The following is a 23,761-nucleotide window of genomic DNA, read 5'->3' as shown; positions in this document are numbered from 1 at the left end:
TGATCACATTATAGTTGACCGGAAGGCAGCTAAAAAAAAAAAAACTTGGTCGACAAAATGTGTTTGTGTTTGTTCGATCTAATTGATTGATTATTGATTTTGTTGTGAGATCATGCCCAAATTCTTCTGCTCAGTGCCAGTAATTTCTGAACATACTTAAACAGTTGTGTTGAAGTGACTTTTCTCCCTCACAGACGACACATTGAACCAACAGATAAAGGAAAAGGTTAAATAGTTTTCAATGAACAAATGATAAAAATGACATAGAATAGTATCAGACTTCAGAAATAATTTCCATAATTTCCCAATTAAATTAATTCTCTTGACCCCGTTTGACAATAAGCTCAGTATTTTCTTTAAATTCGAGCTCTGAGTCAAACATAGTGCCAAGATATTTGTAAGAGTCAACAATTTGCACCTGCTCATTGTGGATGGCTACATAATAAAAAGTAGTGGTGACAACCCTGGGGAAAACCTGATTTCTGTTTTTAAGGAAGTCTAAAAGCAATACTAAAAACATGTCTGGTAGCTCGGTTGTTTCTGTACTAAGGGAGAAAGATCCATGGGTTTGAAATATGTATTAAATCACATCAGGTATTAACTGGAGCCGTGTCACTATGTAACTATGCACTCGATAATCATTGACCTGCATTAAATAAAACAGAATACATTTGTGGTGCTTACAGGAACATCCCCCAGGGGGCGCTACAGCACAGCACTACATCATTATAATCATTGTAGACAACACCTGCAGAAGAACAGCTCATCAGAGACATAATATAAGTCCTGTGATAGATTGAAACCCTGCTTCTCACCCAGTGACAAACAACACTGCGACCTGAAGCTGAAGTGGTTAAGTAGCTAATTAGCCAGCTAATTAATTAAATAGAGTGAAATCTTGACACAGAAGTGACCATACTTTTAAATAATCAATATTTATCAACAGGTTGATAAATATTAATCCAGCTCTTAAAGCTCTTTTATGTCTCGTTGTTATGGTAACTATGTTAATGACAGGCTGGATTCAGTTTGATATAAAGTGTTGAGCTGTTATATTAAAAGTTATGTTGAAATATTGATGTTACATGACAGCATGGATCACAGCATTAGTCCAAATATTGAAGTTAAACAGTAAAATGTGAATACTTGTATTAATATTCTGCCTAAAAATAATATTTTACCAGTAGTTCAGTCAAGGAACTGACAGTTTATGATTGTTGATATATTGATATATATTCTGTAACTCAGAAGAAATTCTATAAAGTAATATGAGGTTTATTAATACAGACTATCTCTGTCCTCTCACTATTAGAGACACATAGCTACAAGAGCCTGTATAAATACATGCGTTGCTCAACATTATGTATTTGTTTAGTGGATCCAGACATGAAGAGATGAACTAGACCAACAGGACCAACTTCTTCATTTATTCCTTATTCCAGTCCACATGTGCAAAAACAACAACAACAAAAAAAAAACTGTCACCACAGTATTTCACTAAACTTACTGCAGTTGCTCAGGTCCAGGTTCAGCAACATTGGTCCCAAAGAAAGAGGTCAGAATACACTGCACGACTAGGTTAAAACGTGTTTTTGATATGTTTAATGAGCGGTCATCAAACTATCTAACACCTTTCTGTACACGTTTTATTCATTTATTCATTACACCTTTTATGAAGTTTGGACCTAAAATAAATTTTCTTCTGGGACTAAGATGATCATGAGCTAAAACTAATCTGATGGCAGAACTATGAGGAAATGTTCATGAGGCGAGACTAGAGTGTTTGATAAGAGATAGAGAACAGGTTTTATTTGTCAAATGCACAATGAAATGTGTTTTTTGTTCCTGCAGCCAGTAGTCAAATTGTAAATCTAAAGTGAGTAGCAACAATAATGCATACATTGTATTTAAAATAACAATAAGTGCAGTGGTGCAGTGATACTTGAGTCCAGTAAAAGCTCAGAGTTGATCAGACAGAAGGATGTAGATGGAAACTCTTCTTCAGCCTGATGGCAGCAGAGAGAAGAGAGAGGATCCAGGATCTTCTTGGCCTTTAACCAGTGATGTTTTGTAGAAATGTTCTGCAGTTTGGGGACGGGGGTCCCTCAAGAAGGGCAGGAAGTCTGGTGCAGTTTCCCATCCTGGTGGTGATGCTCTTGTGTAAAAGTTCCTGAGCTCCTCGAGAGGGAGCCTGAAGCCTCTGAGGAGGTGGAGACTCTGTCTGGACTTCTTCACTCTGGTGTTCAAGTGTTGAGTCCATGACAGGTCCTGTGAGGTGGTCACTCCTCTTTCCACCTCAGAGCTGCTGAGCTGAGTGGATGGATCCCGGTACCAGTCCTCCAGGTGGGACACTGCCCTGTGACGGGGTCAGTTTTTTATGGACATGTGCATGTTTTTGTTTTTAACCTGTTTGTGTGTTTGCATGCATTTTTAGTGCAGTAAACTCCAGCAGCAATCATCAGATTGGCAGCAGGTGTGCAAATAGATCACTCAAACTTTTTAAAGGAGGCAGACAGCAAGAGGAACTCCACACAGGAGTACACACTCTGTCTGTTCTTGGGTCATGGGGGGCTCAGCCCAGACGGCCACTTGCTCGGATTGGAGGAAGGGCCCTTAACCCAGGCACTGAGGAGATTCCCCCTCCACCCCTACACCCCTACCTGGAGCTTTGATGCAGTTGGTTGTTTGTTCTCAAACAAATGTCTCACTATACAATCTAAGGATTCATCCATCTAATCTCATTAACACTAAGGACTTTTCACATTTTCACCAGTGCAGTGAATTCAGAAGTACAGCCCTAAAACATACAACAACAGTGGACATCACATCACATGTGGTTCCTACCAAGTTCAACGCTCCACTTCCCAATTCCTTAATACACAGGATAAGATATTATAATTCTTTGTGCCATGATCCAAGACACAACTCATTTAAAAGCCCAGTGTAACTGAGAAGCCAACCAGCAGGCTAGCAGTCAGCTGCAAACTAGCAACTAGCAAGTTAACACCAGCTAACTAGTCTAGCCAACGGCAGCAGGTAAGAAGTGATGGGACACACCGCCCCTGCTCTCGCCAACTCCAGGGGTATTTTACCTGTTTTAATTAAAATTTTACTGCTCAAATGTGTAGCTACATAGGGTGTGGCCATTGACTTAGCAAAGACAATGGCGAGAGAGTCCTTAAGGAAAAAATTGTCACATGAGATCAAAGTCCAAAAAGAAAAGAAGATCATCTGTGAATCTGTAATGGATCCAAGGGGGTATAAAGGGCGTTAGAGGGCTATCTGATCTCAGTTAGTGTTGAAGCCCTGTAGCTACAGAGGAGGAGGAGGAATCAAACATTTGAAGGAGCTTCACTCTGATATTGATCCAGCCTCCATCACGGCCACTAACTATGAAGTTAAAGAAGTCTCATCTAAGCACTTTACTAGTTATATGAAGTTATTGACCTCTGACCTTTTACTGACACATGTTTAACCAGTAGACAGTAGAGTGGATGACGGATTAGCATTTGGCATTGAGATAAACCTGATCAACCCAAAGCATGTGTTGTTTCTCCTCTGCTTTAGTTTTGGATTCTCTTCATGCTTGATGCTGTCCACATTGGTCTGGTTCTTCTCAGGGTCAGAGTGAAACACTGTTCTCTAATGACGTCCTGAATTTGCCTGCACAGTCTGAGCCAGCCCAGAGATAAACTCACTGCCTGGAAATGTAGAGGGGAGGAGCTCACCTGAAAGGGAGATCAAGTTTCATGAGGGCAGGGAGGGAACTCTGAGTCTGACGAAACAAACACAGACAGAAATGTGTTCGTGTTTGAGTCTCGGTGGTTTTGTGTGTGCCTCTTGAAAGACTTGTTGGACCTGTTCAGTTCACCTGACCAGGAAAGTGTAAGTGTTCAGTTAGTTTGTTCATTTTGATTCACAGCAGAAGGAAGAAAACTGACGACTCGAGCAGAGTAAGTTATATTTGTAATATTTGTCTTTTTCTTCTTCTTGTTGACTGTAGAGAGAAGACGAGTCAGAATTCAACAGTTTGATTCAAACATTGAAACCAACAGCTAATTAATTAATTAATTAATTACTAGTTGTCGTTCTGCTGCTTTCTTAAACTGCGTAGTTTGTGTTTCACTTCCTGTTCTCAGAGTGACTCTTGTATTATGTCAATGTATTATAGACCAGTCATCCACTTTTATGTTTGATGCTTTAGATGTGTTTTCAGCCCGGTCACAATTTACACTCTACACTGTTATGTTGTAACTGAACTAGTGTTTCTGGTTTATCTGTCAGACTGACTAAAGGTCAGAAGATGGAGGAAGAGGAGGACAGAGAACCTGGGAAAAAACTGTAGGATGAATTATATTCTTATCTTAAATGAATATGGAACTATCAATGGAGCTACTTAAACTTTTATCAGTGAATGAAGAGAATAAAACATATTTGTTTCTGCAGAGGTCAGTACCACAGTCAGAGAGCAGAGTCTACAGTATCCAGCTGTCTGTCTATGAAGAGTGACTGGTCCAAAGAAATAAATCCTCCATACTTCAGTGAAGAACCTGGACCCTCAAACACAAAGTAAGAGATTGTTTCTACTGTAAACTGACCCGATGGAAGATGATGATTTTAGGATGAAGCAGAAATGTTCTGCTGAAAGATTTATAGTCATGATGCACATGTTTTAGTGCAGGTAGGTCAGATCCTCGTCTGGGTTTTAGAACCAGGAAGTACTGATGGTATTTCTTTGGTAAAACACTGAGAACCTCCATTTCAGAATGTCCACTCATCAATATTCAGATATATTTGTCCTGATGTTGAAGAGTCTCAAGATTTACAGCTGGGTACTAGTGGATGTATTGAACTGCAGTTTTCATCCTCCCATCAGTCAGTGTGTAGCAACTAGTCAGTCTGTCATGGAGCTAAACCTCCCTGTCTTCATGTCACATTTAATGTCAGTCTTATTGTTCAGGAGGAAGCTCCTCTAACAGATCCTGTTCCTTTCACTCAAGTTAAAGCTTTGACTGTTTGTTCCATCATCATCACTCCATGAGTCTTCACTAAGTCACACTTACACGCTGCTGTTCCACTCAAAGAATCCACTTTATTCTCATCATTTCAAAGATTAATTTCTGCATCACTCTTTTCTGTCTCCAGTTTCTAACTGATTTCTCCAACATGTTCTTCATCCAAGTCTTCCTCCCTTAGAATCAGATCACTCTGAAGCATGTGTTGTTTCTCCTCTACTTTAGTTTGGGATACTCTTCATGTTTGATGCTGACCACATTGGTCTGGTTCCTCTCAGGGCCAGAGTGAAACACTGTTCTCTAATGATGTCCTGAATTTACCTGCACAGTCTGATCCAGCCCAGAGATAAACTCACTGCCCGGAAATGTAGAGAGGAGGAGCTCACCTGAGCGGGAGATCAAGTTTCATGAGAACAGGGAGGGAACTCTGAGTCTGACAAAACAAACACAGACAGAAATGTTTGTATCTCTTGAAAGACTTTTTGGTCCTGATGAGCTCACCTGACCAGGTGATGAATGGAGGAGCAGTGAAAGTGAAAGTGTTCAGTGAGTTTGTTTATTTTGATTCAGAGCAAAAGGAACAAAACTGACAACTGTAACAGGATGATTTTTATTTGTAAGATTTGTCTGTTTCTTCTTCTTGGTGACTGTAGAGAAAAGGCGAATCAGAATGCAAGAGTTTGATTCAACCATTGAAACCAATGTGTGATTAATGAATTAACCAATTGATAGTCATCAACTTTTGTTTTACGTTGTGTTGTGTTGTGTTGTGTTGTGTTGTGTTGTGTTGTGTTGTGTTGTGTTGTGTTTCGTCATCTACCTGATGAACCTGAACTTTTGTAACTGAACTAGTGTTACTGGATTATCTTTCAGGCTGACTAAAGGTCAGAAGATGGAGGAAGAGAAGGACAGAGAACCTGGAATAAACCTGTAGGACGAATTACATTTTTGTCTTAAATATATAAGAAACTACCAGTGTAGCTACTTAAACTTTTATCAGTAAATGATGAGAATAAACCATATTTGTTTCTGCAGAGGTCAGTACCACTGTCAGAGAGCAGAGTCTACAGTATCCAGCTGTCTGTCTATGAAGAGTGACTGGTCCAAAGAAATAAATCCTCCATACTTCAGTGAAGAACCTGGACCCTCAGACACAAAGTAAGAGACTGTTTCTACTGTAAACTGACCTGATGGAAGATGATGATTTTAGGATGAAGCAGAAATGTTCTGCTGAAAGATTTATAGTCATGATGCACATGTTTTAGTGCAGGTAGGTCAAATCCTAGTCTGGGTTTTAGAACCAGGAAGTACTGATGGTATTTCTTTAGTAAAACACTGAGAACCTCCATTTCAGAATGTCCACTCATCAATATTCAGATATATTTGTCCTAATGTTGAAGTGTTGAAAGATTTACAGCTGGGTACTAGTGGATGGATTGAACTGCAGTTTTCTCATCCTCCCATAGTCAGTGTGTAGCAACAAGCCAGTCTGTCATGGAGCTAAACCTCCCTGTCTCCAAGTCACATTTAATGTCAGTCTTATTGTTCAGAAGGAAGCTCCTCTAACAGATCCTGTTCCTTTCACTCAAGTTAAAGCTTTGACTGTTTGTTCCATCATCATCACTCCATGAGTCTTCACTAAGTCACACTAACACACTGCTGTTACACTGAAAGAATCCACTTTATTCTCATCATTTCAAAGATTAATTTCTGCATCACTCTTTTCTGTCTCCAGTTCTAACTGATTTCTCCAACATGTTCTTCATCCAAGTCTTCCTCCCTTAGAATCAGATCACTCTGAAGCATGTGTTGTTTCTCCTCTGCTTTAGTTTGGGATACTCTTCATGTTTGATGCTGACCACATTGGTCTGGTTCCTCTCAGGGCCAGAGTGAAACACTGTTCTCTAATGATGTCCTGAATTTACCTGCACAGTCTGATCCAGCCCAGAGATAAACTCACTGCCCGGAAATGTAGAGGGGAGGAGCTCACCTGAGCAGGAGATCAAGTTTCATGAGGGCAGGGAGGGAACTCTGAGTCTGACGAAACAAACACACAGACAGAAATGTTGGTGTCTCTTGAAAGACTTTTTGGTCCTGATGAGCTCACCTGACCAGGTGATCAATGGAGAAGCAGTGAAAGTGAAAGTGTTCAGTGAGTTGGTTTATTTTGATTCAGAGCAAAAGGAACAAAACTGACAACTGTAACAGGATGAGTTTTATTTGTAATATTTGTCTGTTTCTTATTCTTGTGGACTGTAGAGAGAAGGCGAGTCAGAATGCAAGAATTTGATTCAACCATTGAAACCAACATGTGATTCATGAATTAACCAATTGATAGTGGTTGTTCTGCTGCTTTTGACTTCTGTATTATGTCAATGTATTATAGACCAGTCATCAACTTTTGTTTTACGTTGTGTTGTGTTGTGTTGTGTTGTGTTATGTTGTGTTGTGTTGTGTTGTGTTGTGTTGTGTGAATAAACCTGTAGGACGAATTAAAATTTTATCTTAAATATATAAGAAACTACCAGTGGAGCTAGTTAAACTTTTATCAGTAAATGATGAGAATAAACCATATTTGTTTCTGCAGAGGTCAGCACCACAGTCAGAGAGCAGAGTCTACAGTATCCAGCTGTCTGTCTATGAAGAGTGACTGGTCCAAAGAAATAAATCCTCCATACTTCAGTGAAGAACCTGGACCCTCAGACACAAAGTAAGAGACTGTTTCTACTGTAAACTGACCTGATGGAAGATGATGATTTTAGGATGAAGCAGAAATGTTCTGCTGAAAGATTTATAGTCATGATGCAGATGTTTTAGTGCAGGTAGGTCAGATCCTTGTCTGGGTTTTAGAACCAGGAAGTACTGATAGTATTTCGGTAGTAAAACACCTGAGAACCTTCATTTCAGAATGTCCACTCATCAATATTCAGATATATTTGTCCTAATGTTGAAGTGTGTAAAGATTTACAGCTGGGTACTAGTGGATGGATTGAACTGCAGTTTTCTCATCCTCCCATAGTCAGTGTGTAGTAACCAGCCAGTATTGGTAGAATGTGATCTTTATCTGATCAATCCTCCCTATTAGTCCAGTTCACTATCAGTAACACTTCTTAGATTCTTCTAAGCTCCGTTCAGACTGAACTAACTCAAGCTACAACAGTGAAGGACAGAATCATCTCTCTTTGATGGAAGCTTCTGCTGTGAAGTCTCTGCAGGAAGTGTTGAGTTTGTATCAACAGCAAACAGCAGGTAGATCACTCAGTGTTTAATAAGACAGACAGATAGGAAAAGCAGTTGATTGGTGTTGATGAAAGCAGGAGAGTTGAAATAAAAGGAAGTCAATTCAAATTTCTTCTGTTCTCTGTGAGCGTCTGAGCTTCTGGACAGTGATGTCAAATGTTGACAATCTGTAAATGATTTTAATGATGAAGAAATGTGTTGACAGAGAGAGGAAGAGGAGTCATGTTTATGTGGAGGAGCAGCTGTCCTGCTGTGCTTTGTGTCAGGACGTCCTGAAGGATCCAGTCTCTACTAGCTGTGGACACTGGTTCTGCAGACAGTGCATCACCTCATACTGGGACCAGTCTGCTTCATCAGGACACTCCTCCTGTCCCCAGTGTGGAAAAAGATCCAGAACAAGTGAGACTCTACATCTGCCTGCTGATGGACTATTGCTAAAATAAGTTCTTAGATTACTATAGTTTTATTTATTCTATTTTGTTCCCCTGCACTTCACATATCAGCCTTATTTTACTCATAACTGATCTTTGTTAATTACTGCTGATATAAATTAATCTGTTCCTATTGTAATCAACAACTAAGAGGATTTTATTGAGAAAAAGCCGGAGGAAATGTTTGTCTTTTGATATAGTGCAGTTAAAAACAAGAGATGGACATTTTATCATCTTATGAGTGGATCAGTCTTAAATATTACAGAGAGGAAGGAACAACCACAGTGAGCTGATAGATAAAGAGCTGTAGACAAGCTGCTGTCAATCAAACACCGACATGCCCCCTTAGAGGAAAAAGCATTTTCTAACGTTTCTAAAACTAAAAATGTGTTATTATGACAAGAAGCCAAATGATTCACAAGTCATTCACATGGCAGTTTTCTGTTCGTTGTGACTTCAAACAGGGATGACTGTTTTCTCTCTGTCTCTTGTTTGCTCTTCTTTCCAGATGATGTTGGCCTGCAGGAGGTTTTAGATGAACATAAGATCAGTCTGAGGAACTGATGTAAGAGGAAGAGGAACCCTCCTCAACAGGATCTACACTGAGCTCTACATCACAGAGGGACAGAGTGAAGAGGTTAATACCCAACATGAGGTGAAGCAGCTTGAGACAGCTTCCAAGATGAAGGCCCTACATGACACTCCAATCAGGTGCCACGACATCTTTAAAGCCTCACCTGACCAACAGAGACACATCAGACTGGTTCTGACCTACGGCGTCGCTGGTGTTGGAAAAACCTTCTCAGTGCAGAAGTTCACTCTGGACTGGGCAGAGGGTTTGGAAACCAAGATGTCAGTGTGGTGATTGTGCTTTCGTTCAGGGAGCTGAACTTGATCAAAGATGAGCAGTACAGTCTTCTCAGGCTGCTCTATGTTTTCCATCCAACATTACAGAAGGTCACAGCAGAGCAGCTGGCTGTCTGGAAACTGTTGTTCATCTTTGACGGCCTGGATGAAAGCAGACTTTCACTGGACTTCAACAACAGTGAGGTTGTGTCTGATGTCACACAGAAGGCATCAGTCAACGTACTGCTGACAAACCTCATCAAGGGGAACCTGTTTCCCTTGGCTCTGGTCTGGATCACTTCCAGACCTGCAGCAGCCAATCAGATCCCTCCTACATGTGTTGACAGGGTAACAGAAGTACAAGGCTTCACTGACGCCCAGAAGGAGGAGTACTTCAGGAGGAGGTTTAGTAATGAAAAGGTGTCCAGCAGAATCATCTCCCACATCAAGACCTCAAGGAGCCTCCACATCCTGTGTGGAGTCCCAGTCTTCTGCTGGATCACTGCTACAGTCCTGGAGCACATGTTGACTACAGAGCAGAGAGGAGAGCTGCCCAAGACCCTGACTGACATGTATTCACACTTTGTGATGGTTCAGACAAAGAGGAAGAAGAACAAGTACCATGAGGAACATGAGACGAGTCCACAGGAGCTGATGGAGGCTGACAGGGAAGTTCTTCTGAAGCTGGGGAGGCTGGCGTTTGAACATCTGGAGGAAGGAAACATCATGTTCTACCAAGAAGACCTGAAGCGCTGTGGTCTGGATGTGACAGAGGCCTCAGTGTACTCAGGAGTTTGTACAGAGATCTTCAAAAGAGAGAGTGTGATCTTCCAGAAATCAGTCTACTGCTTTGTTCATCTGAGCGTTCAGGAGTTTCTGGCTGCAGTCTACATGTTCCACTGTTACGCCAACAAGAAGATAGAGGTACTGAAAGACTTCCTGAGAAAAGACCACCAGGACTACACTAAGTGCCTTGAGGACTTCCTGTATGGAACCATGAAGAAATCCCTGCTAAGTAAAAATGGTCACCTGGACCTGTTTGTTCGCTTCCTTCATGGCCTCTCTCTGGAGTCCAACCACAGACTCTTAGGAGGTCTGCTGGGTCAGACAGAGAACAGTCCAGAAATCATCCAGAGAGCCATCAACAAGCTGAAGAATATGAACACTTATACAGTCTCACCTGACAGAAGCATCAACATCATCCACTGTCTGATGGAGATGAACGACCTCTCAGTTTATCAGGAGATCCAAGAGTTTCTGAAGTCAAAGAACAGATCAAAGAAGAAACTCTCTGAGATCCACTGCTCAGCTCTGGCCTACATGCTGCAGATGTCAGAGGAGGTTCTGGATGAGTTGGACCTGAAGAAGTACAACACATTAGATGTGGGACGGCGGAGATTGATCCCAGCTGTGAGGAACTGCAGAAAGGCTCAGTGAGTCCTGATCATTAACAGAATCAATCAGATGTTCATCAAATGATCACCTCACTCTGTTTTATACTCATTCAGTCTGGATCTAGGTGTAAATGATCTGATTTTATAACAGATTTATATGTTTTCTAATCACAGATTAACTGGATGTGGACTTTCAGAGACTCACTGTGAAATTGTGGCCTCAGCTCTGAAGTCCAACCCTTCCTATCTGACAGAGCTGGACATGAGTTATAATGACCTGAAGGATTCAGGAGTGAAGCATCTGTCTGCTGGACTGGAGAGTCCAAACTGTAGACTGGAGACTCTGAGGTCAGTTCACTGACTGGAGCTGCTATAGGTTTTCTTTATTTATTCACTTCAGATCATTGACCTATCTGTCAGATGTTCTTAGTTGATAAATGTTCACATTTACAAGTCTTCTCATTTATATCAATCATATATCATCAACTATTACTCAGAACATTTCATACATCACCGAAACTCCCCAAACTATCACTGGCCTCCAATCTTAAAACAACAAGTCCTGGTAAATATGCTGCTTTGGTGCAACAGTCCATTCCCTTCTCCACTGATGATAAAACTAAATACACAGTCACAGACTGTTACTGATGTTGTTGAGTCAGACTGAAGGCTGCTGCTCTGAGTCACCATGAAACACATCATGAATTTAAATGGAGCTCATTTTTATTCTTTATTCAGATTAAAGAACTGCAGTTTGTCAGAGATCAGCTGTGATTCTCTGGGACCAGCTCTGAAGTCCAACTCCTCCCATCTGAAACATCTGGACCTGAGTAACAACATCCTGAAAGATTCAGGAGTGAAGCAGCTGTGTGGTTTTCTGGAGAGTCCAGACTGTAGACTGGAGGCTCTGAGGTCAGTTCACTGTCTGTTACTGTTGTAGATCTGATATGTTTAATCACCAAATTAATCTAATTCATATCCATCCACAACTTTCCTCCATAAATCTGTAAATGTCCTTTAGTTCAAGACGAGTGTTTGTAGCAGAAACTGTAGAAAATGTCCACTGTTAGTCGTTAAAGTCAATGAAGCTTAAAGACTGTTAGGACACAGTAATGTTGAGCTGCACATTTAAAACCTGAACACATCTGACTGAATTATTCATCATCTAATCTACATCTTTTATTCTTTATTCAGATTGTATGACTGCAGTTTGTCAGAGATCAGCTGTGATTATTTGGTCTCAGCTCTGACGTCCAACCCCTCCCATCTGAAACATCTGGACCTGAGGGAAAACTTCCTGAAGGATTCAGATGTGAAGCAGCTTCTTGATCTTGAGAAGAGTCCAGACTATAAACTGGAGACTCTGAGGTCAGTCTCCATGTTTTCTTTGTGTGCTGAGATGAATATGATGGTAAAGTTGTGGTGACATCAGGCTGATATTCTACTGATCCACACTGAGGATCTTCATGGTAAAGTCTGTGTTCTTCTTCTGTGGTTTAGTCCATTGACTGTGGCAGAGCCATGTTGAGCTTCACAGAAGAAGAAAAATCCTCCACTGGATGATTGAATCTGAAACTCTGATACTCTTGGTTTCCACTTTAAATTCTGTCAGACATTTAGAACAGAACTAGAATAATTTCCACCACATCAGACTGGAACTAATAAATGTTCATTATCTGCTCGTGGAGTCTAGTGATGATTATAGTGACATATTCAAAATTAACAGCATCAGTGACTTTGTTTGAATTCATCCTGATGTGTTTTTGTCCTTTGAAACTTGAGAATCTTCATTGGAATCAGAAATAAATTTGTCTGCACAACATGAGTTTGTAGAGATGGAGCCTCTGGTGGAGCTGTCAGAGATCAGAGCTGAAGTCACTACATCTTTATGTTATTATTAATATTAATGAGAGTTCTTCTTCACTTATTCTGTTTGACTGTTTAAAGCTACTTCCTGTTGGCTTTAAATGTTTGAAGTTTCCATTTTATAAACTTGTTCATTCTGAACCTTAAGCTCTAAACACATGTTTGAGTGTCTCCAAGCAGGAACTTTGTAATCTCACATCTTTTATTCTTTATTCAGTCTGGAGGACTCCAGTGTTTCAGAGATCAGCTGTGAATCTCTGGTCTCAGCTCTGAAATCCAACCCCTCCCATCTGAAACATCTGGACCTGAGTGGAAACAATCTTCAGTATTCAGATGTGAAGCATCTTCTTCATCTTGTTGAGAGTCCAGACTATAAACTGGAGACTCTGAGGTCAGACTCCATGTTTTCTTTGTGTGCTCAGATGAATATGATGGTAAAGTTGTGGTGACATCAGGCTGATATTCTACTGATCCACACTGAGGATCTTCATGGTGAAGTCTGGTTTCTTCTTCTGTGGTTTAGTCCATTGACTGTGGCAGAGCCATGTTGAGCTCCATATTTCAAAGCTTCATAGAAGAAGAAAAATCCTCCACTGGATGATTAACTCTGAAACTCTGACACTCTTGATTTCCACTTTGTAGTTTTTTCAAATTAAGGGCAGACCAGCAACTAACAATTATTTTATATTTTAGCCGAATCAGCTATTGAATGATTTATTTTATAAAATGTTAAAACATCATGATGCCACTCTATCAGAGTTCAAGGCGATGTATTCAAATGTCTTTGTTTGTCTGGACCAGAATCTATAAGAGTTCACTGTGAAGGAACAAAACATCTTCAACTTTAAACTTGTTCATTCTGAACCTTCTTCAGCTCTGAACACCTGATTTGAAGAACAAACTTAAACTCCCGTCTTTTATTCTTTATTTAGATTGAATTACTGCAACATGTCAGAGATCAGCTGTTACTATCTGGTCTCAGCTCTGAAGTCCAACCCCTCCCATCTGAAACATCTGGACCTGAGTAACAACAAGGTGAAGGATTCAGGAGTGAAGCAGCTGTGTGGTTTTCTGGAGAGTCCAGACTGTAGACTGGAGACTCTGGAGTGAGTTCACTGTCTGTTACTGTTGTAGATCTGATATGTTTAATCACCAACTGAATCTAATTCATCTTCATCCACAACTTTCCTCCATAAATCTGTACATGTCCTTTAGGTCAAGACGAGTGTTTGAAGCAGAAACTGTAGAAAATGTTAAAGTCAATGAAGCTTAAAGAGGAAATGAAGCACTCTATCAAATAAACAACATGTGATACATGGACTTCTGCTCTTATTTATCTTAGTGGTTATAGTCAGATAGTTAAAGATACATTTAGTGAAACACACTCAGTAACGTATGCATAAAACATGCTAGCAACCAGGCAGCAAACACAGGTTCAAAAAGTCTGTTTACAACTAAATCTGACTTAGAAACACAACTGTTTGGTACGAACACCATGGACTCCAATACATTTCTCCTTGAGTATGTCTCTCCAAACAACAGCTCACCAACACCTGTTGCCTAATTCTCAACCCAGCAGACAAGCACACGTAGCCTAAATATTACTGTTGCAGTATAGTGGATGGAAGCTAGGCTAGAAGATACAGCAGATAAATGACATAGATTAGAAAGCAAGAGAAAACATTATTAACTTAGACCTGAAAGTATTCACAGAAAACTCACATCAGTCCTGACACTGATTACCACATCTTTTATTCTCTATTCAGACTAAAGAACTGTAGTTTGTCAGAGATCAGCTGTGATTCTCTGGTCTCAGCTCTGAAGTCCAACCCCTCCCATCTGAAACATCTGGACCTGAGTGACAACATCCTGGAGGATTCAGGAGTGAAGCAGCTGTGTGGTTTTCTGGAGAGTCCAGACTGTAGACTGGAGACTCTGAGGTCAGTTCACTGTCTATTACTGTTGTAGATCTGATATGTTTAAACACCAACTGAATCTAATTCATCTTCATCCACAACTTTATTGTTCCTCAAACTGAAGACAAATCTAAATTCATTTTAATAACTGTATAATGTTGATGCTTCATTCCTGCTCAACACACACAGATGAGATCATGTGTTCAGATGCAGGTGTTTGAGGTGTGTTTAGTGTCTGAGCTTCCTGCTGTTTCATCATCATTCACTCACATTTCATTTGGAGTCAAACCTGCTGTGATCCATGTATCAGTCCATTCTCTCTGAACCACAGCTGCTGGAAGGAGCTCACACACCTCACACTGTCACATATTACTGTGTGTAGAAGACATGATGGAGATCCACAATAACACAAGGACAAAGTCACTCAGACATGGAGAGGAGATTTAATCTACATCTTTTATTCTTTATTCAGATTGGAGAGCTGCAGTTTGTCAGAGATCAGTTGTGATTCTCTGGTCTCAGCTCTGAAGTCCAACCCCTCCCATCTGAAACATCTGGAGCTGAGTAACAACAACAACCTGAAGGATTCAGGAGTGAAGCAGCTGTGTGGTTTTCTGGAGAGTCCAGACTGTAGACTGGAGACTCTGAGGTCAGTTCACTGTCTGTTACTGTTGTAGATCTGATATGTTTAATCACCAACTGAATCTAATTCATCTTCATCCACAACTTTCCTCCATAAATCTGTAAATGTCCTTTAGTTCAAGACCAGTGTTTGTAGCAGAAACTGTAGAAAATAGTTCAGAACCATTTTATGTAATAAACTTATCTGGTGAATAAGTAACATTGAGGTGAACATTTAAACCCTGAACACATCTGATTGAATTATTTCTGATTTAATCTACATCTTTTATTATCCATGCAGGTTGTGGAGCTGCAGTTTGTCACACATCAGCTGTGATTCTCTGGGACCAGCTCAGAAGTCCAACCCCTCCCATCTGAAACATCTGGACCTGAGTGACAACAAGCTGAAGGATTCAGGAGTGAAGCAGCTGTGTGGTTTTCTGGAGAGTCCAGACTGTAGACTGGAGACTCTGAGGTCAGTTCACTGTCTGTTACTGTTGTAGATCGGATATGTTTAATCACCAACTGAATCTAATTCATCTTCATCTACAACTTTCCTCCATAAATCTGTAAATGTCCTTTAGTTCAAGACCAGTGTTTGTAGCAGAAACTGTAGAAAATGTGCTCTGTTAGTTGTTAAAGTCAATGAAGCTTAAAGGCTGTTAGGACACAGTGATGTTCAGCTGAACATTTAACACCTGAACACATGTGATTGAATTATTTATGATTTAATCTCCATCTTTTATTCTTTATTCAGATTGGAGAACTGCAGGTTGTCAGAGATCAGCTGTGATTCTCTGGTCTCAGCTCTGAAGTCCAACCCCTCCCATCTGAAACATCTCGACCTGAGAGAAAACAACAACCTGAAGGATTCAGATGTGAAGCAGCTTCTTGATCTTGTGGAGAATCCAGACTATAAACTGGAGGATCTGGGGTGAGTAGAGGGTTCCAGTCAGTCCATGCTGCTTTCATCAGTATCGTCCTAAACACAGTTAGTATCAAAGATCCAGTGTTTCCTGTAAACCTGCAGCTTCTCAGTGAAGCTGTGAGAGGAGAATGGAGACAGGCTTCAGGATTGGACAGAAAGACAGAGAGAGAGACAACAGTCAGCCAATCAGATGAGCCAGAAGCTTGTTGTGATCATGTGTTTGAGTTGATGTGAAGACGACTGTTGTTGTTGTGTTGATGTGTCCAGGAAATAAAGCTGGATTCCAGCTGACAGCCTTCCAAGATGTATAGAGACAGTGGTGGTCATTCATCACATCTGATCAACAACTGATCACAGCTCTGAGATCAGTCTGACTGAAGCCTGAACATCACAGAAGCAGCGTTACATTTAGTAACCATGAGTTTCTTAGTCAGCTGATCTTTGTTTCCATGGAGCAGCAGTAAATCCATCACTAAAGTGTTGGTGCAGTAATGAAGCGTTCAGGACTCTCAGCAGTTTCTTAGTGAAATCTGCAGAGGAAACAGACTTGATGCTAAAAGTCTCTGCAGGTCTGTGTGTGTTGACTCCAACACGTTAACATGAAGCTGAAAGGAAGCTGGCTGAGCTCCACAGCTGCTCCACTGCTGCTCTGAACAGGACTCAAGTCCCTGCTGCTCTTTCTACTGGATGTGATGATGAAGGGAAACACTCCTTCACCTCCTCTCTTCTTTCTCCTCCTCTCTACAGGTGGAAGTTGTGATAAACAGGATGAGCTGTGTCCTGATGATCCAGAGGTTGAAGCAGCAGCAGCTTGTGTGGACAGAGACTCTGACTGCAGATAAATGCTGATGTTGATGAAGAAGTGAGCAGCTCAGTCACAAACATTCTTCTCCCAGTGATGCAGCCAGTGTTCAGTTTCTCTCACTCGGCAGATACATGTGTTTCTGCTCCTGCGGCTCTATGGACTCCACTGAGTCAACATCAGTGACATTTTTTATTTCTTTGCCATAACAGCAGCACATTGTAACGAGCGAATCATTGATGTAAATAGTCTCTGTTAAATCCAACATATACAGACTTATTCTTTTCTCTTTATTTATCATACAAATGCATTGTACTCTGTACAGTAACACAATCACAACAACAAGTAACTGTTTAATCCCAGATCTCTTTCTCGTTGTGAGTAGTTTTGAATAAACAACATCTCTTTGTAATCTATGTTATAGACATTAGCCTAACTTGCCTTTATGAAAAGAAATGTGTTGGACATAGTGTTAAAACAAAGTAAACAAACAAGACATTATGCTTGGAAAATGCTGGATTCTGTCCCTGATTTAAAGTGATCGCTACATAAGGGATCTCCCCACTTCGTTTTCTCTTTTTATTGCATTAACCCACTCTTGTTATTTTTAAATTGTAAATGATTTGCAAAACATGTCAATGAAAAGAGAATAAATAATAAAATCTTTCCTGATTTCCTTCAATTTAAACTAAATCCTCCACAAATGATCCTGCAGTGGCTCCACCCAGCTGCTCTGGATGTCAGGATGAAGTGAATTTTTATTGTTGGAACAAGAAGGGAAACACTAGGACAAGTTACAGCATGAAAAACCACTACAGTGTTGTATTTAATGTTTTATATGTGTAGTTCAAATCAGTTCAGTTACAAATGAGAAGGGAGCTGTGGTGAAGCAAAATGTTTTGGTGAATGGTCTAGTTTTTATATAACTTCTTTATACCTATTTGTATAAACCTTTTTATAGTCACAGTTACACATCTATCCATGTGTAACCATCTATACACACATTCACACTCTAGTGCCAGGCACTGGGAGAAACTGGGGGTTCAGTGTCATTTCAGCATGTGGTACATTCCAGGGATTGAACGCAGTCTGACATCATTTCCCTAAAGGTTTCATCTTCGTTCAAAGTTTGAGACTGGAGCCTCATTAGTGGGTCATTAAAGTACCATTCACTGGAGAAAGAATACAGGATCAGAACAGATTCCTCCAGTCCCATATGAGTATTGGTTCATCAACAGACTATAGCCATATACTTATTATTATTGTTATTATTACACGTTTATGTCCTTTGCATTGTGGGAGAAGAAGATGGAGCCAGTGTGTTTGTGTTACAAATGTTGACTCTTTACTGGTGTACAATCGGTAAACACTGCTCGATATATGAATTTCTGCCAAAGAAATGGTCAATTTGGATTATGGTGGACATAGAATTTTGCCCCAGCATCTATTAGGGATCCTAGTTCACCCCAATTTCATCCACTCATTCATTCATCTTCTGTAACTACTATGTCATCTGTCCTAATCTTGACTTGACACAGGTCCCAGTGACAGGTTGGTCTGACAAGCAAACCAAAAGTAGAACATCTTTATCTGATGACAACATTTAATATTGCCTCCAAATCATGGGTCTAGCTTGGAAGCTCAATGTACCGGGTCTCATCTGTTGCAGAAAAAAGTTGCTGATAGAAACTTGTGTCCACTCCAGATTGTCGAAGCAGACCTCAGAAGAGTATCAGAATCGGTAAGGTCAACTGAGGAGGTTTGGAGATACAGTCGTTCTTCGTGTTCGGCAAAATTTCGAGCAAAGTTTCAGTTGCCATTGTTGAAAGTGAAGCAGGAAGTGGAAGCACAAATGACCCAACTTGCAAAAAAGACATAGCAGTTACTGAAGTTAATTTGTTACAGAGGGAAGCAGAAATTAGTCACACTGGTGTAGGTTCCTGTGGGACCCAAACGCAGTACTATAAATTCTCCTAAAAGCCTCAAGATGAGATGATGAATGACCCCAGAGGAGCTGTCCAGTGCTGAAGTGACCTCTCCTTGTGTTAGAATGACATTAGAGAGGGTTCACAGGAGCTGTCCAGTGCTGAAGTGACCTCTCCTTATGCTACCCTGGTACAGTGCCAGCAGAGGTAGCGGTGCATGTAAACTAATGAAGGAAAGAGGTACTCCGCAATTTTAATGTAGAATAATTTGCTGAATTTTGGACCGATTTCAAGCAGGTTGATTTGTTAAAAATGTCACACATGTAGCCATGATACAGGGTGCTTGGATTTTTAAAATAAAAATAAAATGTTGGTTTTACCACGTAAATACAAATCATCACCTTACTAAAATATGTAATTTTTTCACAAAATATGTTTAATAATGAATATCATAGACTTCATAGATGTACAGGATCTAATAAACCTAATAATGATTAATAGTGGAATTATTTATTTGTAGACAATTCTTTATCTTATCTTTATCTTTGGCTACTTTTCTCACATTTTTAAGTTTTCCCAAAGACAGAATTTTGAGGAAGCACTGGTTTTTCTAATAATAGTGGTTTTGGTCCATTCCCACTGCCAAATCTAGTTTAAAGACTAGGTTTAAAGATTTAATAATGACAAAACGTACAAAGACTTAAAAAGAATGAATGAATAAACAAATTGAAAAATTGAATCTTTAGGAATGGATTGACAATGCTTGTAAACACAATTTATTATTTGGTACATGCTCTTGTTTGTTTCATCACTTTCTGTGTTTGGTCAAGTTAGAACTTCAATGTGTCACCAACCAGTTTATTCATGAACTCGCCACAGACATTGATAGATCCTACCTTTATCTCAGTCAGTGAACTCACCACAGGCAGGAAGTCTATGTATATGTTATGCCCCATCTAGGGGTGTCTAGGACACAACATGATTAGGCTCCCATCCTCCCCTTGTCCCAAGTAGCCACCAAGACAATCCAAGGGTGGTCCAAGGCCAACATAACAAACCAAACAACCCTATCTTGAAATTAATCCACTAACCTAACAAAATCAAACAAATGACAACACTTACCTCCCTAACTAAATAAACAGGAGAAAAGCTGGGAACAAAAAGGGCAGTCCACCCCTACAGCTTAACAAAGGATCAAACATTGTGGCTGGTTGGGAGCAGAGGTAGATGAGAGAAAACCTGCCGCCAGCCCCGGTCGCCATCTTGGATATTTATATAGGCGTCCTCCATCAGCCGCGGCCAATCAGGGTCCAGGACCGGAGCCTCCCACACCAATCATCTCCTCCGTGCAGCACACACCTGAAACAAACTAGGACTAGAGTCGTAACAGTATCCTAGAAACGTTTAGAGGTCCCTGAACTACCCACTGGATCTATGTATTTACTGGGAGAAGCAGCTCCTCAGTGGGTCAGTCTATTTCCTGGAAGCTTCCCACTGATTCTCAGAACGAACTCCGATAGAGATGTTGATGAGCTGCAGTTCCTCTAGAGGCCACCAGGTGGTGATGTCTCCTCATCCTCTCTGGAAATCCCTTTATCTCTTTCCACAAATAAAGTCAGTTCAGTTTGAATAAGATGATCAGTTCCACTCTCCTAACATCAGCCTATCTGAGACCTTTATGTCTTCAAAGGCTCAAGGTTCTATTAAATGTTTAAAGTGTTAAGGTGGTATTAATATATTAAGGTGGTATTAAAGTTAGGATATTAACATAAGAGTTTCTAACTCAGTTTTCTAGGAGAATATTTAGTTGGAAGACTCTGAAGTCACTGACAAATTGACAACACCATCTACAGTACGTGCTCTGAAAGTCTGATGTGTGTTACAGTGTGGACAAAATATTAGAAACATTTTCCTGTCTGATCCAGTCCAGCACAGCGCCACCAGCAGGCTGCAGTTCACCACTTTTCCTTGGACCTGAATAACTCTGAGAGTGCGTTCATCTCTGTTTCCAGTTTCTTCTGTTTGACTGTTAATATCTTGGAGACACTTTCAGCCTGAAATCATCTTCACTGATCAGAGCTTCACAAAATAAGACACAACATAAAGAAGATAGAAGAGAAACTAGATTTTTATCACGTTGTTCTTCAATCATTTCACATTTGTAGATCTTTAGATATGAAACATTTCAGAATATTTCCTCCTTGTAGTGAGAATATTTCTGCTGCTTTCTCAGTTTTGTGAGACGAAACTCAAAGTTGATGTGTTTTGAACTGTTGAAGGAATTCAGGGAACATTCTGCTGATATTTGATGTGACTTTAAACACTAAACAAATATTGCAGCATGAAGGTGACGGTGGCAAAGAAGAAACTCCCTTGAGTTTTTAGTTTAATTATTTATTAGTTCTGTTACTGCGTATTTAGGATCAAAGTTGTTTTGGTCACGGAGCTCCCAGATGTTCAGAAGCAGTTCACCTGACACATGTTTAACCAGTGGACAGTAGAGCAGGTGATGGGTTAGCATTTAGCATTGAGCTAAAACTGTCCATAAATGTAGTTCCTGGAATGAATCCTTCCTCTTTTCTCTGTAACGTCTGATCCAACCTAATAAATGATCAAGGACAGCACAGCAGCTGATACCAACTCTGGAAAGAGATCTGTAGAAGTGAACGAACAGATGAAGCTACTTTTACTTCTACACAGGGGTAATGGGGTAAAATAGCTGTTCATGTGGACTCCCAGGTCACAGTGGGATTCTTCAGCATTCAGATGGAGAAAGCAGCACAGGAACAGAACCAGAACAGAAGCAGACTCAGTCCAAAGAGACTGGTTAGCATCCAGCTGAGCAGCCTAGCGCTGCCTCCCTGCACAGCTGACAACAGGTCGACGTCACGTTGGTAGTAAAGTGGCATCAGGTGCGTTTGTGTCAGAGCTGTTTTCCAGATACGACCACAGTGTGGGACCCATGTCTGTGTTATCAGCTCAGAATCCACGTTTTTCTCATAATTTAAATTCATTCCAAAGATTAATTTCTCCATCACTCTTTTCTGTCTCCAGTTTCTAATTGATTTCTACAACATGTTCTTCATTCAAGTCTTCCTCCCTTAGAATCAGATCACTCTGAAGCATGTGTTGTTTCTCCTCTGCTTTAGTTTGGGATTCTCTTCATGTTTGATGCTGATCACATTGGTCTGGTTCCTGTCAGGGCCAGAGTACAGACTGAATAATGACTAAATAATGCCGACAAATTCAATATAAAGTGCCCAGCATATCAGTTTAAATAAATAATCATATAACCTGTCATCAAGGACTTAAATATGATTATAAATCTGTCAGTTTCCCTTCACTTCGTAGTGTACGGTAGAGCGAGCCCCTTTAGTGCGTCCTTATCCAATCCACTCATATAATTCAAGTAATTAAATAATATTTAGTCCATAAAGCCTAGTGACACCCCTGCTGTTCTCTCATGGTGTCCTGAATCTACCTGCACAGTCTGATCCAGTCCAGAGATAAACTCACTGCCTGGACATGGAGAGGAGGAGGAACTCACTTGAGAAGGTGATCAAATGTCACGAGAACAGGTGGGAACTCTTAGGTGGACGAAATAAACACACAGACAGACATGTGTGTGTGTGTTGGAATTTCCTTGGGGGTTGTGTGTGTCTATTTTAAGACGTGCCGTTGGTCAGTGAATGTGAAAGTGTTCAGTTTGTTCAGACTCCATTTCGATTCAGAGCAGAAGGAGGAAAGACTGAATCGAAGCGAGTTTTAATATTTTTCTTTCTCTGCTTCATGTGGACTATACATGGAAGACGAGTTTGATTCAACCACTGAAACCAAACTGCAGTCACCGCCATCTGCGCTTCGTAGAGGCACAGTCCCGCTATCTACACGTCATACGGTAAAGCGTATCTGCGGTATCATGGTGCATTCAAGGGCATCTCGTAAACTCAGAAATATATATTTTTCTTATTTTCATTTGTTGAAATACACACATCCGTCATTACTTTGTGGTTGTTTTACTACATTATGTTTAATGATTAAAACAGATTATTGAAGCACATTCAGAATACAACTCATTACTGCATAGTCAGATTTAAAAACTTAAGTAAGAAAAAAATCAAATTGATTTCTGCCAACTCCACCAGATTCTTGTTCTACATTTCTCCAGCTACCTCTGTGGTGATTTTCAAGTTCTTCGACTGCATCATTTTCTGATAATCTGATGCTTTGGATATGGTTTCAGCCCAATCACAATTTACACTCTACACTGTTATGTTGTGTTGTGTTGCGTTATCTACCTGATGAACATGAAGTACTGTAACTGAACCAGTGTTTCTGGTTTATCTCTCAGACTGATTAAAGGCCAGAAGATGGTGAAAGGGGAGGAGAGAGAACCTGGGATAAACCTGTAGGATGAATTAATTTCTTATCTTATCTTATCTTATCTTATCTTATCTTATCTTATCTTATCTTATCTTATCTTATCTTGTGCTGATGAGAATAAAACATGTTTGTATCTGCAGAGATCAGTACCACAGACAGAGAGCAGAGTCTACAGTATCCAGCTGTCTGTCTATGAAGAGTGACTGGTCCAAAAATAAACCTCCAGACTTCAGTAAAGAACCTGGACCCTCAGACACAAAGTAAGAGAACTACTACTAACTTGATCATGACTCTTTTCAGTCACTTCTGTCAGTCTCTAAAATCAAGGTGGGTTTAAAGAATACAGTCTCAGCTTTAATTTACAGATTTAATTAATCACAAACCTCCTATTTTC

At 40.3% G+C, this 23,761-nt stretch overlaps 2 protein-coding genes across 2 annotated transcripts in view; both read left to right on the top strand.

The window, feature by feature from the left end:
• LOC124995454 (NACHT, LRR and PYD domains-containing protein 12-like) overlaps nucleotides 1-17,729 on the top strand; it is a 53,346-nt gene extending 35,617 nt beyond the window's left edge. The window contains exons 9-11 of the mRNA XM_047567834.1: nucleotides 15,181-15,357; nucleotides 16,087-16,263; nucleotides 17,005-17,729. Coding sequence (XP_047423790.1) covers nucleotides 15,181-15,357; nucleotides 16,087-16,263; nucleotides 17,005-17,017 — 367 coding nt within the window. The 3' untranslated portion in view covers nucleotides 17,018-17,729. The remainder of the gene's footprint in view (nucleotides 1-15,180; nucleotides 15,358-16,086; nucleotides 16,264-17,004) is intronic.
• The window catches only part of LOC124995449, a 756,577-nt gene that overhangs the window by 705,227 nt on the left and 27,589 nt on the right, over nucleotides 1-23,761 (top strand). The window lies entirely within an intron of this gene.

The sequence above is a fragment of the Mugil cephalus genome, chromosome 18, assembly GCF_022458985.1.
Source record: "Mugil cephalus isolate CIBA_MC_2020 chromosome 18, CIBA_Mcephalus_1.1, whole genome shotgun sequence".
Taxonomy (NCBI): domain Eukaryota; kingdom Metazoa; phylum Chordata; class Actinopteri; order Mugiliformes; family Mugilidae; genus Mugil; species Mugil cephalus.
The sequence above is the reverse complement of the archived record's forward strand: the minus strand, read 5'-3'. Positions and strand labels throughout refer to the sequence as shown.